This window comes from Aplysia californica, unplaced genomic scaffold (assembly GCF_000002075.1).
Source record: "Aplysia californica isolate F4 #8 unplaced genomic scaffold, AplCal3.0 scaffold00592, whole genome shotgun sequence".
In the NCBI taxonomy this organism is placed as follows: Eukaryota; Metazoa; Mollusca; class Gastropoda; order Aplysiida; family Aplysiidae; genus Aplysia; species Aplysia californica.
The window spans coordinates 275370-291882 of NW_004797862.1; the positions used below are offsets into that span (position 1 = coordinate 275370).

The following is a 16513-nucleotide window of genomic DNA, read 5'->3' on the forward strand; positions in this document are numbered from 1 at the left end:
TTCATAAATAAATGAACAAGCTTTAAGATGATACCAATAACTCTACATGCCCAAAAATTGACGAGAGCCTGATTCCACCACCCTGCCTCACAAATGTATGTTGATGTTCACTAAAGGTATATTTCCCTTGTAGACCAATAAAGTTTATCTTATCATAATATCTTATCTTGTCTTGTCTTGTCTTATTATGCGGATGATCCGGATGTTGAATCCTTAACCTCTTTGCTGCTGAACAAAGCACTTGTCATCAAAACTAAGCAGCCTCTGTTGTGATTTAGGGCAGGGATGGAAGGGTCACAATAAAAAAGTGAGGAGGTGTTCCAGGTGTAAGCATATTCCTCAATTTCTAAAGAGCAGAGATCTGTGAACATGATATAGTTCGCCCTTTCTAATGGGTGTATTCGATCAGGACATTATAAGCGTTTACGACTCAGGAGTGAAAGAGTTAATGGGATGTAGGTCTACATATGGTCGCTTTGAAGGACAAACGGGCTAACCCAGATTTCGGGGAATTCCAGAAATTTTTACCTACATCAAAAGTGGGCATTACCCTACGTATAGGAGAAGTTTGGTTTCATTGGTGTGTATATTTGTTTGGTCAAAGAGAAAACTCTCATTGTCTTTGAAGAACTGTACAAGAATTCAAAAACTTTTGTTCTATTTTCTCAAAAGAGCATTTTTAGAACAGAACTAAAAATCCTAGACAAAGCTATTAAGAAAGTATTCTGGGTTGAAGAACAAAAATATAAAAAGAATCTGGAAGATCTGTTTCGTTCAAATAACTCTCGGGAGACATGGACTGGGCTTAAGACCATAGTGGGCTACAAAAATAAACAACAAACATATGTGTTGACAACGAAGAGTATGCAAATAAACTAAATTATGCCTTTTTCTCCCGTTTTGACAAAGGCAGTCCGTGTGACTTGCCATGTGTGTGAACACCGACACAAATGAAAATAATGCGGTTGTTGTTGAAGAACGTGAGGTTAGATGTGTGTTTGGACGTGTGAATGCGAGAAAGGCGTGTGGTCCAGACGGTGTGCAACCCAAAATTCTGAAAATGTGTTCAGCACAACTTAGTTTTATTTACACCTATATTATCAACCATTCGTTGTTGACACATGCTATTCCCACTATTTGGAAATGTTCTGAAATCGTCCCCCCTTCCAAAGAAAGAAAAAATTACTGAAATGAATGATCTGAGGCCAATAGCCTTAACATCCGTAGTTATTGAATGTTAGAAAAAATTGTGCTAAAAAGACTACAAACGTACATAGAACCCATCCAGGACCCTCTACAATTCGCATATCGTCACGGGGATGTGTGGAAGACGCCATTTTATTATTTCTTGACAACATATATAGATACTTAGACAAGCCAAAAACATACTGTAGGATCCTGTTTGTTGACTTTTCGTCAGCCTTTAATTTTAATACTATCCAGCCACCTATCCTTTTAAAGAAATTAGAAAACATAGGTGTTAACGTCAATTTAATATCATGGATAGGCAATTTTCTTACCAACGAACCCAGTATGTAAAATTAAAACATTCTTCATCGACATACATCATTATAAATACAGGGGTCCCTCAAGGATGTGTTTTATCACCAGTTTTATTCACACTATACACGAACGATTGCCAAGTAAGCTATAGTAACATCAAGTTGATAAAATTTGCAGATGATTCAACCACAATTGGACTAATTCAGGCTGACCATAACGAAACTGCTTACCGGAATTTTGTACAGCAGCTGCTTTTAAATGTGAAAAAACCCAAAAGAACTTGTTGTTGATTTTACAATAAAGAAACTGCCCCTGCAGCCACTCGAAATTAAATGTGAAAACATTTCAGACTATAAGTATTTGGGTGTTACAATAGACAACAAACTCAACTGGCGTGTCCACACTTCTCTCCTGCAACATAAAGTGAACAAAAAACTATTTTTTCTAAGGAAGTTAAAGTATTTTAAAGTTGATAAAACATTGATGTCCATGTTCTACCATTCCACCATAGAAAGTATGATCAATTTTTGTATAACAGCATGGGCCGGGAACACAGACAACAAAATAAAGAAAAAGTAAATGGACTAATGCAGAAAGCATGTAAAATTCCAACATCTACATTCCCCTACTTGGATGAATTGTACATAACAGCTTGCACTAAAAAAATAATTCCATCTTTTTAGCCAACAAACATCCTTTGTTCCCTCAAATAAAAACATCAGTCAGAAGTAAAAGACCGAGGCTTCTGATCTGTAACAAAGAACGATATAGAAGGTCATCGTCTATCAAAATGCTTCCATCTTAACCATCTTATATAAGTATACTTACGACCTTAGAGCATGCATCAGAATAACACTGAGTGTGTATCTAGCTTACGATTATTATTGTTTATATTGCTGCTCATTTATATTATGCATGTGATTGTAAGCCTACGTGTGTGTGCGCGTGTGTGCCTGCGCGCGCGCGCGTGTGTGTGTGTGTGTGTGTGTGTGTGTGTGTGTGTGTGTGTGTGTGTGTGTGTGTGCGTGGTGAAACACCAAACCAATGTGCCAGGATCTGGACAATAAAGATGTATCTTATCTTATCTTATTTTTCGATACAGCCCTCTTGAGCTTAAAAGCGTCCATATAATGCGGAGATCTCGCAGTCTTAGAATGAAAAAGGGTGAGACCACACAACACCATCTCACAATAAATCACAATCCCAGATTCGACAAAACATGAATACCTTTGGAGAGAAGCCTACGAGTTGAAATGGTCGCTTTTAAGGACAAGCGGGCGTACCCAGATTTCGGGGGGTTTCCAGAAATCTTGATCTACACCAAAAGTGGGCATTGCCCTGCTGATATGAGAAGTTTGGTTTCATTGGTGTGTATATTCGTTTGGTTATAGATAAAACCCTCCTTGTCTTTTAAAGAAACTGAACAAGGGGAAACTTTCCTTGTCTTTTAAAGAAACTGAACAAGGGGCAAAAACTTTACCTTCGATTTTCTCAAAACAGCATTTTTCGGGATAGCCTCCCTGTGCTTAAAAGCGACCAAATTATACTTTTAAACGCTCAAAACGCTTCAAACTCTCTTTGGCATTATCGGCCATAGCAGAAGCGACAAGTCATCGTAATCCTTGATTCTTCTGTTTCGAGGATATTCTCTTCTGTTGAAGCACTGGTCTTAGAGCTTGGCGAGGAATCGAGTCCAGAAACGATTCCCACGAATAATGCTACGGAAGAAAAGTTTCGATTCCTTTTTACGTAAAACAACGGTTACCAGTTACTTAAATTATTAAAATGTCCTTTTTACAGTATATTAAAAAAAAAATAGAACTTGATGCTTCGTAGTGATCCGAAATCAAGGTTATCCTAAACCCTGAAGATGTTCGGAGCCAACCAGGTAACCGCTGGAAGAAGTCACATTATTAGAGAGTAAGTAATTGGGTTCGGAGTCGATTCCTACGATTCCTAGCTTTCAATAATCGGGAACCTAGCTGCCCAGCACTGCTGGTCATAGACAAACATTGACACCACAACAGCAACAGCAACAGCAGTAGCAGAAGTGGTAATAGTAGTAGTGGTGGTATAGGCTTGGCCTTCACATGAAGAAGACTAGAGTTCTAATCCCGAGTCCCGAATAAGGAGAATCTATTTTTCGATTCTCACGGCCTTTCTCAGAAGGGACGCTGTATCGCTCTCAAACTTCCTCTTAAATCATACAATGAGTGTCATTTTAGGGAGTATGTAAAGAAAGACCTTACTTTTACAATAAAACAAAACAAAACAAAATAACAAGACCTCGAAAAACACGGTATATCGGGAAACAAAATACAATTGTTTATTATGGTGAAAAAGTGAGAGAATGACAAAGATGCAATGAATAGACAACATCAGATTATTATATATATATATACACATGATATTGCAGTCACTTTCTAATAAACGGATAAAGCATTTTGATAACATTAACTCAACCAGTCAGCAGCAATAAGCGAAACTACATTCCATGCCAAAGCAAATTTTATGGGACCTCTCTGCGTTTTATAAGACAATCTAATGGAACGGGTATAGATGTGCACATGATAACATGAGCGATTGTAAAGACAAGCACAAAATTCTCTCACCACCAATGCCAGTTTGTTGGGCTAACCATTAGCGTCTATGGTATCATCTTTTACATCGATGAAACTTAAAACAATGGGTGAAAGGGCATTAGAATATCACGGCCCCAAGTTCTGGAATGCTTTGTCTAGTAGTTTAAGAGAGATCAAATCTTTAATTCATTCAAAAGTCAGCTCAAGTCATTTCTGTCTTTAAATTAATGAGATAAATATTTACAGAGAGATTTTCTTTTGGTCAGAGTACAATGCACTGTTTGTGTGCTACTGATGTATTGTAAAGTGCTCAGAGCCTGTCTACTTTCATTGGAGTTCAGGGCTATATGGTCGCTTTTAAGCACAAGGCAAGGGGGCTATCAAGAAAAATGCTGTTTTGAGAAAATCGAAGGTAAGGTTTTTACCCCTTGTTCAGGTTCTCTAAAAGACAAGGGGACTTTTCTTTATAAGCAAACAAAATACACACTGATGAGACCAAACTTCTCCTATAGGTAGGGCAATGCCCACTTTTGCTGTAGGTCAAAACTTTCTGGAAACCCCCGAAATCTGGGTTAGCCCACTTGTCCTTAATTAAAAGTGACCATATAAATACAATAATATATGATTATTTGCATCATCATGCCGGGCCACGACGTTTGCGGGGTGGCCATATTGGCAGAAGATATTCGAAGACGTCTCCGGCGAGCACCCAGGAACTATTCGGATGATAGATGTTTGACAGGATAGAAGGAGCAAAACACACCAGAGCACCCATCATGGCCATCAACCACCCACACCAAGGATTCGAACTTTGTACCAGGGTCATCCGCTTCGCAGTCCTGCATTCTACTAATTGAGCCAATAGAGCCTCCCTTTCTTGTGTGAGTTTAAAAGATAAACACATCGATGTATTAACTGCCGTTATTATATCGTGTTAGGGAAAAGCAAGACATACCTTTTCCCGTGGTTTAATGCACCCCGCATAATTTAGCAAATTTTGATCATTCTTTGCATAATTTCTGATTAATTTCCTTTATCATTCCTTGTTAAAATTAACAGAATCGCCTAATTTCATATTTTTGGGCTCAGTTTGCATAATTTCAATTTTTTTTTTCATAAAACCGTGGAGACAGACAAACACAGAGCACTAAATAGGGAAACCAAAAAAGGAGGACGTCGTGCCAGTGTGATCCTCAGACTACTGATCCAAGCATTGTCTACTGAAAAAATATTTAATAGATTGACGTAATGATCTAATTTACACCCCCCAAAAAATAATAGTGATAAATTCAAACCCTCCAAACCCTCACAACCACAATTTATCTCATCTGTGAAATCATAATATTATTCTACAAATAGATTGCATTTATATAGCGCTCTATCCCACACCAGTATAAGCTTCGAGTGCCTAAATTCTATAACAACATAGCGGCCAAAAACCCACCTACGAAGTCTGAATTCATTTTATTAATGGCACAGCTCACAAATTAATAGTTAACGTTTGCAGTAAGTACATGCGTGTATATATTATATGTATGTAAACGCACATAGTGGTCAAACCTCAAAGAAAGGCTTAACCCTATCCGTACACTCTGGGGTCATTTTGCACCCCCTGGGTTGCATTCTTCACATTTTACAATACTTCTAGTACACTATTTGAAACGTTCAGTATTTCTCAAAAAATCATTTTGACAGACTGCTATGCAAAGCGTACGGATCGGATCAACGAGTAAATTTTCTCTTCGGAAAGTTGTAGCATAGAGTTTCTGACGTCGTGTGGATACGATAGTAAAACACGACGTACGGATAGGGGGGTTAAGAGACATTCTGATCACGGTCACGTCAGAGCCTCCTGACATAGTGGTCGGTCAAATTCCTACATTATAAGCAGGGTACATTTCCCAAAGATATTTCTACAAAATCTAACTCTAAAATCAACACCACCCTTCCCCATTCATAAATTGTGCAAGCCTATTTTTGTACATGTACTGCATTTCTTTCAGGGTGCGGTGGTGGAGCGGTTAGTGCGTTCGTCTCCGAAGCGGAAAATCCAGGTTCGAGCTCGGTTCACTGACGGATTTTTTTCGCCCCTTCCTACCCATCCAGCAGTAATGGGTACCTGACTTCGAGTTGGGGAAGTAAAGATGGCGTGGGAAGGAACTGGCCACCCTACCACAATATGCCGAAGGCTCAGGAAGTTATCTCACTAACAAGGCAATCCCCAATGTCCTTATCGGATAAGGGAACAACTTTACTTTTGTACTGCAAACCCTGACATCACGTCGTCTGTTACTTTTCCAGCTCTGTAGTAGTAGTAGACAGTGAATGGCTAAACCACAGAAACGGCAGGCTGCTACATCACAACAAAGAATTTAGAATAACCACACAAAAATATCACATTGCAAAACAAAAGCAACATTTGTAACAGAATAAACCACAAAGTGCTGCAGTCATGTCTCATTTTCAAGGCTACCTGAAGGGTCTATTTCGGTAGTCTTGCAAGGCACGAAGTGTAAGGCCGGTTTGGTTCATTTTAACGAGGGCCGTGGTTCTTGTCTTTGGTTTGATCGATTCGGTTATCCAGTCTCAGAGGTTCGGTTATCCAGCCTCAGGGGTTCGGTTATCCAGTCTTGAGGCAGTTTTCTGTTTTACCTATAAGTTTGTGTGTTGTATAGGGTTTTACGGCGCTCGCAACTGCATAAGGTCATATGAGCGCGCGAAACACAAGTTGTTAACTTTCGCGAAAGTTCACTGCACGATCGGTTAACTATTAAACTTTTAAAATGCTAAAACATTAAAATTCGGTGTAAATATATTTTCAATTTAAGTTTGCCCAACACCTTCAGTATATGTATCATGTAGGCCTACTATTCAAAGCATCACATTTCATTGATCTAAAGCTCATTTGTACAATTACAAAATGAAATAGGATAACGACAGACTATCTACTTCAACACACCTCTTTCACACGCACTCGCGCATAAATATTATACAGGCTAGGAACAACAGCAAACACATTTGGCGTTTTCATGTCCTTAAAGACATGCCATTGGAAAAACTTAAATACAATTCTCAAATTGATGGAAGAAGTAGTCTTTTCTTTAACGCTGTTTTCACCGATGAACGAAAAGAAGGATTATACACTCACAACTACCTTAATGTACATACACGAATACACACACAAACATACACACACACATATAAACACACACAAATTATACTCATACGCAGTAAACACTGGCTTTTTTTTTCTCTTCTTTCTTTTTTTTTCTATGTGTATTTGTATCTGTATCTCTCTCTCTATCTATCTATCTATCTATCTATTTATCTATCTATCTATCTATGTATCTATCTATCTGTCTATCTATCTATCTACCTATCTATCTACCTATCTATCTCTCTCTCCCTCTCTCTATCTCTCTATCTACATGTATCTATCTATCTCTCTCTATCTCTCTAATTCTCTCTTTCTCTCTCTCTCTCTCTCTCTCTCTCTCTCTCTCTCTCTCTCTCTCTCTCACACACACACACACACACACACACACACACACACACACACACACACACACAAACACACACACACAAACAAACCAACAAATCCTCAAATCTCCGTCTCCTGATCCTCCACCACCTCATAGTCCAAGATGTGAGAGAACAGAGACTGATCCTTCGTCTCGCCCTGAAAACGAGCGATGACCTTGGCGGTACCGGACACTGACCCCGTGTGCACCTGACCCTCCCAGGCACAGCCCACCTTACGGCGCAGGTGATGCCACACCTCCTCGATGACCACGAACACCTCCAGGGCCTGTGGAACGTCCATTCGGAACATGACGTGCTTGTCCGTGTTCAGATCCCCGCTCAGAGGCTCGTGGAGGGAGCAGCGGTGCCACTTTTGGTAGGTCTTGGGGAACTTGGCGACTGTCGGACTCGGTTCCTGGCAGATCACCAGGTAGCGGAAAGCGCAGTCCAGAGATTTGGAATCTCCGGTGAGATCGGCGGCGAAGAGTGAGAAGAGGAAGAACCCTTCACGCGGGCAGCGGATTAAGTAGTTGGCGCCTTTATCGTTTCGGGAGCGGAGAAACACGTAGCGGTCTATGTCCATGATGGCTCCGTCGCTGACGTCAAAGTACTGGAACGTGTGGGTCAGTCGGATGTCGCGGCTCAGCCGGAAGTTGATCTCGATGTAGTCGTTGTTGCAGACGACCAGAGGATCCACGTGACTGTCCGCCGTGATGCCCAGTGTCTCCATCACGGGGGTTGGCCCGAAAAACGGAACAGGAGGGTAAGGAGGGGATGGTGCGCCCGTCAAGTTTTTGCAGTGGACGAGGAAGGAACAAGCGCTCTCTAAGCACTCCGACCTCCAGTAGTCGCCCGTGTAGATGGAGAAATAATAAAAGCCTGTCGCTGGAAGCGCTATAGTGAAGATGGCTTCGTTGTTCACGAATCGGAGAAGAGTTCTTCCTTCGATCTGCCTCGGCTCACTCGGGAGGCGATTGACTGGCTCCAACATCGAACCAAACCCGAGGATTTTCGGCGTGAGGAGGCGAACCTCAACCATCCCTGTCTGGGTGGTCAGGGTAGCGCCGTAGTTGGAGTAAAACCTCAGGCCGTAGTTGAAGAACGGGGACTTGACCACTGGGAGGTTGAGGAATTCCGAAAAGGGGAGGGGGATCTCCAGGAGCTGCCACTTGGGCTCGTCAGGGTAGTGTTGGTAGATGTGGTCCTCGGGGTCAGTGAGGAAGTAGAACTCGTCGTACCTAGGAGGGAGAACCAAAATATGTGAGGTGTGCTGACAAAATGAGTTACTTCTCGGATTTTCGCAATCACAAACATTTCTGTTTCTATTGAAGATAGCAAGGTATTCTTTTTCATCTAAAAAAAAAGACAAACGAGCAAGCTTTAAGATCAAACCCTTTTCCTTCATCAGTCCTCCTTTCTACACGCTGCATTCACTCAAAAACAGACTCAGCCCTTTCCGACACACACACACACACACACACACACACACACACACACACACACACACACATGTTACACACTCACATCCTACTCACCATTCCCCTCCCATCCACCTCCCCCTCCATTTGTGCACACAATCGACTCCCCACTTCCCTCCCCGCCTCCCGCCCCTACCTTTTTCCCTTTTCTAAATATGTGAGGCAGCGTGGTGGAATCAGGCGCTCGTCAGTTTTGGGGCATGTAGAGTGTTATTCACTTGTCTTTATTTGGATGAACAAAATATCCATTTATCTTGAATACAAGTCGAGATATTTGAGAAAGAAAGAGGTGGGGGGTCACCTGTTTTCAGAGGTAAAATTAGTGAGAAAATGGCCGCCAAAGATAAGTAATTTCCTTAGCTTAAGAGTCCGTGGTAACTGAAAATTACAATTTTTGAGCCTTTAATCAAAGTTTTTCAGAAAAATCCACACACAAATGAGTTCTTTAATGGGCATGAAAGGTGTTGAGCCGAAAAACAAAAACTTGATAAAAATTCACAAACCTGCAGAAAATACAAGTTTCTTCGCTTTGATTATTTTGAGGAGAGCCTGATTCAACCACGCTGCCTTACATATGTACCTACCCATAAAAATCTACAAACAAACAACAAGATGCACAATCGAACAACAAGATACACAAACAAACAACACTTGCACCAAGACAAAACAAACAACAGGATAAAAGCATACAAACAATCCACAGACAAGAAATGCAAATACACAAAATAATAAACAAATAGCTTTTTATTTTTAGTAGAGGTTTTACGGCACTCGCAACAGCATAAGGTCATATGAGCACAAGAAGATTAGAGGTGTTACAAGAGAGTAACAAAGAGAAGAAGATAACATAAGGACGATAGATGTTTCATAGGAAAGAAGAAGCAAACCACACCAGAGCACCCGCCAACCACCCACAAACAAATAAATAAACAAACAACTTTACAATAAGCAGCAACCAAAACAACAACACATGAATTAACAACAAAACCCCCAGAACAAACAACAACACAACAAACAACGCCAAACAAACCGACAACCACACACACAAACAACCACACACACACAAACAACCACAAATCATGTGTGCCCACTTGTGGTACATCTGCGGCAGGTTGTCCTTGTGACCAGTGACGTGACGAGCGCCCCAGGTACAGTTGACCAATCGCCAGCTGCCGTCAATGTTGACCACTGTCCAGGAGTTCCGGAACGCCTGACCGTCCATCCTCATACCCGGTTTGTAGCCGGCGCCCTTGGAGTAGCCCAGCACTATCTCACAGTGCAGACCCGCGTAGCTGGAATGTCAGTAAAATTAAAAAGTGAGGTGTGCTAGCAAAATAAGCCACTTCTTGGATTTCAGCCTTATGGAAATTGATGCATGAACTTGGTAGGTGAAGTTTGTACAATTTGTGAGCATGGAATAGTAAAAGAGACAATAAACTTTAACAAAATGGCATCAATTGAAAATCTATACATCTGACCCCAGTGTCGATTTTCAGACGATATCTCCATTCCTGGTTCGTGATAAGTAACTCATTGTGTCCGCACATCTCACATTTCAGTACAGAGGAAACATAAGAGGGAAGATGACATCTGAGAATGCGCTACCTCAGAATGAATTACAACGGTCTATCAGACATGTGAGGCGCCGTTTTCAGTTACTCAGACCATAAGATCAGATCAAAAATCAAATATTATTATTATCTACTCTATCAAAATCGAAAGATTATTTTGAGTCGTTATCAAGATATTCAAAGAAATGAATTCGGAAAAAGCGTTACATGATAAGAAATTCGAAATCTTTAACGTCAAATTTGGTCGCTTTGAAGCACAAGGGGGCTGTCCCGAAAAATGCTGTTTTGAGAAAATCGAAGGTAAAGTTCTGTCCCCTTGAGAGTATTCTCTATAACCAAACTAAATATACACACCAATGAAACCAAACTTCTCCTTTAGGTAGGGCAATGTCCACTTTTAGCGCAGGTCAATATTTCTGAAAACCTCTGAAATCTGGGTTAGCCCGTTTGCCCTTAACAGCGACCAATTGCATTCGAAAAAGCTTGACATGATGTGACACTCAGAATCTTTAACATCAAATTTCTCAAACATAGGTACTGAGCGGACCAGTAGAACTTTGTATTTTTTTATAGTAGAGGGTTTTACCGCGCTCGCAACTGCATAAGGTCCTATGAGCGCCAAGGGGTGGGTGTCAACAGAGAATTCTTTACAGGAAATCAGACTTAGACTGCTCACCTCTCTAGCTTCAACAGTACAAGGTCTGCTTCGACTATCAAGGCGCCCCGGAAATAGCAGGTCACAAGAGAGTGACAAACATACAAAAGAAGTAGAGAAAAATGACAATAGTAGGGATCAGGAAAGAAAAAGCAGCTGTTCCCTGTTGTAGATCAGGCACAGTTATGAGCGTGACATGAGTCAGCCCATTTACAATCCTACTGTGCTTGAGCGAGAAATGCCCCCCCCCCCCCTTTTTGGGAATGGCCTAAAGACACTACAGTCAGTGGCATCGCCCGGGGGGGGGGGGGGTATGATAGAACTTTGTAATTCTAGGGCAGGGATCATTTACAGCCATGGAGGAGCTGTAGGACACACTGAGGAAAGCAGAGAGCCGAGAAGAGTAGAGGAGATTTAATCATTGTCATTTGATTTAATAGCGAGATTATCTTTATTGAACGCATGTTTTGAGAACTTTTAGTACAAAAAAGTGTTCACTACTATAAAATTAATTTCTTGTAACAAATTTTGTTGTCATCTGTCGGAGGCGAGCCAAAGGATGACAAATCAACGGGACCAGAGAGAAAGAGAAAAACGATAGTATTGATATTATGGTGGGTATTTTAGTGCAGGGGGTGGGGGAAGGCATGGTGGTGATGATGATGATGATGATGATGATGATGATGATGATGATGATGATGATGATGATGATGATGATGATGATGATGATGAAGATGATGATGATGATTGCAATGCCGACAATGACGGGGATGACCATAACGAAGATCACTGACACAACACTAACTAACGTAACTAATCTTGGCCCGCTAGAATAGGCTAACACTAACAAGGTCACATTAGCAGAGACTGTGCCCACCATTTCGGAACTTTACGGTGACATTAAAGATGGTTCCATTAGAGTACAGGATAGCGGGTGCTGACAACCCTCGTGACTCATCAGAGTAGAGGAAGATAGCACTAACGTAACAATATATTTTTGTTTAACTTAAGCATGTCTTCTTCATAATTATACATAAACACCATCCCACATCATCACTTATCACCACCACAACCATCATTTCTAAAATTATCATTATTGCTTTCTGATCCTTCACAAACATCTATAATTATCTTGAACATCTATATGTAACAGTTATATTTTATAACAGTTATGTGCGTGTACGTCAGACATTATTGGGCATTATCATACGCACATTTTTCTACTACTAATCAGATGGCGCCAACATCATAGAAATGGGCCGGGAAAAAACGTAACTAACCACATACTCATGTGGCGTGCACGTGTGTCGTCACTAGAGCTGTACCCCGGTAGCAAATCTGAACGTGCTCGCAAGCTCCTAAAGTGCGGTCAAAAATTCGTTGTGCAACTTATCCTCAAATATCTTTATAACGGGTGAATCATTGTCACACATACTTTGGACACAGTTTGTCTCAAGTTGTCTTAACTTAATCATAATATTTTTCTACAACAATTGAGGCTACATTAAAAATCTTTTCTTCATAAATTTATATAAAATACAAGAAACCTCCTTCACGCGGAAAATAAAATTATTCTCAGCACTTCCAGTTCCTCAAACACAATTTGTATACGCATATGGGTTACTTCAGAGCTCACCAAGGACACTCTTTGGAGGAAAAACTGGTTACACGAAATTCATTTTATAGTGAACACTCTTTTGCACTAAAAGTTCTCAAAGCATGCGTTCAATAAAGATAATCTCGCGATTAGAAAAACATGACGGATTTGCTTTTAAAAGCGATATCGTCCCAGCTGTAAACCTTTTAAAATCAGTAGAAACCACCCACTAGGATTTTTTATGAGTATTTATTAAGGAATTTTCTAAAATAGAGCTAACAGGTCTTTACAAAAATATTGATCTGTTAAAGACTAATTGATACAAGTCATTGTGCAAAAGCTGGAGAGTTTATGTTCGATAGTTGAGGAGATGTTTGACAATAAGTCGCGCAACGAATTTTTTACCTGACTATAGTCAAAGAGTCTACATAACAAGAGGGGCCACTTCTCTCTTTGAGCTAATTAAAAAAGTGTCCTCAAAATTCGGTGGCGCCCTCTTCGCAAAAGCGCACCTTTTACGAACAGAGTTATCCTACTTGAGTTTAAAAAATCAAAGTGAAACTAGCAAGTTTTTGAATGAATTTCGGAAGAACGCTTTTTTAAAATGGTTACGCTGACAAAAAACCTCTTCCGGAGGAAAGGGTGATTGTTTTCTTCGTTTAATTTGACTTTAGAATGAAAGGCGAGAGGTCATTAAAATTTATAAAAACCTAAAACTCCGCACTGAACGAACCCGAACTGCTGATGAACAGCAGTCGATCTGCGCACGCAAGAAGGTGCTATTCCTATTCTTCTTCTGGGAAAACGAAAGAGAGCTTCAAAACAGACTGCAGCGCCATCTGAAGCAAAGAGCGAACTTTCTGCGGACACCTTTTTGGCTGAGTGGCCCATCTTGTTATTTACTATCTTTGCTATAGTTCAAGCCACAAACCTCAAATCACTAGGGTCTAATCATCAAATCAAATCACCAGCATGATTGGTTAAGTCTAGCCTAAGCTTCCAAGTCCACACCAACTAGCAATCCGCGAAGCCACTAGTGTCAGACGCCATCATCCTCCCCAGTCCCTGCTTGCAATCCGCGAAGCCACTTACGTCAGAAAGAGAGAGAGAGAGAGAGAGAGAGAGAGAGAGAGAGAGAGAGAGAGAGAGAGAGAGAGAGAGAGAGAGAGAGAGGGGGGGGGGGGAGTGAGTGAGTGTGAGAGAGAGAGATAGAGAGAGAGTGAGTGAGTGAGAGAGTGAGTGAGTGAGTGAGTGAGTGAGTGAGTGAGTGAGTGAGTGAGTGAGTGAGTGAGAGAGAGAGAGAGAGAGAGAGAGAGAGAGAGAGAGAGAGAGAGAGAGAGAGAGAGAGAGAGACCCCGCTCTATAGAGTTATCTCTTTTTTAAACCTATAGTGTACATTAATGCCCCGCTCTCAGTATCACTGCGCAGCTTGTCACCTACCTGCACAACTTCTTGTACAGCTGATGGTAGGTCTCCTTCCCACTCTTGACGCCCTTCAGCAGACGGTCCATGGCATGAGGCCTCACTATCTCATTCACCGTGTGCTTATTGATGTCCTTGGCGATGACCCAACGGAACAGGATCCTGAATACCACACGTAGAAGTAGAGTAGAGTAAGCAGGAATAATAAAAATAATAACAATAGATAGCATTTGTATAGCGCAAATCCCCGCTCAACAGCAAGTTCTATACGCTTCACAATCTATACTATACTATCCCAGCAGACCTGAGAGCATTCTGAAACAGCCACAACTTCCTGGGAAGCATACAGTGCAAGCAGCCATTAATAGGCGCTAAAACACTAACATACTGACAAGATCTTTCACTGTCTATGGCCGGGTACCCATTCTCAACTGGGTGAAGTTAGGAAAATTCGTGTAAAGTGCCTTTCCCAAGGACACAACGTCGGGCCCGCGGCTCGAACCCCCGAACACACAACCTCAAGATTACGCGTCCGGTAGCCTAACCGCTACTAAACACTACTCCTGGTACTAAGCCCCTACAACTGACACCCACCTAGCCTTTTCCAGCTCCGTCTTGCAGTTCCTGGTGAGGTCCCGCACGAGGTGAGTAAACATGTCGTAGTCTTTGTTGGCAAACTGAGGAAAACACAACGACAAAAGTCATAAGACCTTTCTCGGAAAAAGTCAGGCCACATGTTCTTAGAACTCTTTAAGCTATATCTCCGGCCTGGAGGTCCAGTGCCTCAAAGACGCCACTACCACCACCACCACCACCACCACCACCACAACCACAACCACAACCACTACGACTACCACAACCACTAGCACAATAAACAGCCTATATACATCACAAACGAACCACACATCAAACAAAACACGCCGACCTTCATCTATGGCCCCGAGGTCCAGCACCTCAAAGACAGCCACAACCACAACCACTACCACTACCACAACCAATACGACTACGACAGCTACTAACACAATATACAGCTTAAACAATCACAAACAAATGACACATCAAACAGACAAATTATGACTACAACAACCACTAGCACAATAAACAGCTTATACACATCACAAACAAACAAACTACACATCAGACAGACATGGTGATCGCAACCACCACCACTACAACCACCACCACAACCACAACCACAACCACAACTACGACGACTATTATCATAAATAAAAATCTAGCTTACATACATCACAAACAAATGACACTTCAAACAGACACGGCTACCTTACATTTATGGCTCGGAGGTCCAGCGACTCAAAGAAAGCCACTACCATCACCCCAAGCACCACCAAAACCACAATCACAACAAACAGCTTATACACATCACAAACACCACTAAAACCACAACCACTACCACAAAAAACAGCTTATACACATCATAAATAAACCACACATAAGACAGACACGCCGGTCTACATCTATGGCCCTGAGGTCCAGCGACTCAAAGACAGCCACTACCATCACATCAACACCACCACAAGCACAACTACCACAACCACTACAACAACAAACATCTTATACACATCACAAACACCACCAAAACCACAACCACTACCACAGCAAAAAGCTTATACACATCACAAACAAACCACACATCAGACAGACACGCCGACCTACATCTATAGCCCGGAGGTCCAGCGACTAAAAGACAGCCACCACCATCACCACCACCACCACCACCACAACAACAAAAAAATCTTATACACATCACAAACAAACCACACATCAGACAGACACGCCGACCTACATCAACACCACCACAAGCACAACTTCCACAACCACTACAACAGCAAAAAGCTTATACACATCACAAACAAACCATACATCAGACAGACACGCCGACCTACATCTATAGCCCGCAGGTCCAGAGGCTCAAAGACCGCCGGAGACTTGTAGAGCACCGTCTTTTTGCCTTCCGGAGGCTCGGCCGGGGGTCTCATGGAGTGGTCAAACAGGCACATCCGGTCGACCTCTCTGTCCTTCTCCCCGATCAGGGTCAGCATCTCGTGGCAATGTCTGGGGGTGGAGTGGGGTGGGGAATGAGGGTGGGATGGATAGAGAGGGGAGAGAGGGGGGTAGAGGGGGGTAGAGGGGGAGGGAGTGGGATAAAGAAAGAGGGGGAG

At 41.8% G+C, this 16513-nt stretch overlaps 1 protein-coding gene across 1 annotated transcript in view; it reads right to left on the reverse strand.

Moving 5' to 3' along the window:
• Positions 1-7609: 7609 nt before the first annotated feature.
• LOC101854439 (hillarin) overlaps positions 7610-16513 on the reverse strand; it is a gene marked incomplete in the record, with an annotated part of 44794 nt that continues 35890 nt past the window's right edge. The window contains 5 exon segments of the mRNA XM_013087485.2: positions 7610-8845; positions 10177-10377; positions 14349-14492; positions 14925-15007; positions 16238-16406. Coding sequence (XP_012942939.1) covers positions 7687-8845; positions 10177-10377; positions 14349-14492; positions 14925-15007; positions 16238-16406 — 1756 coding nt within the window.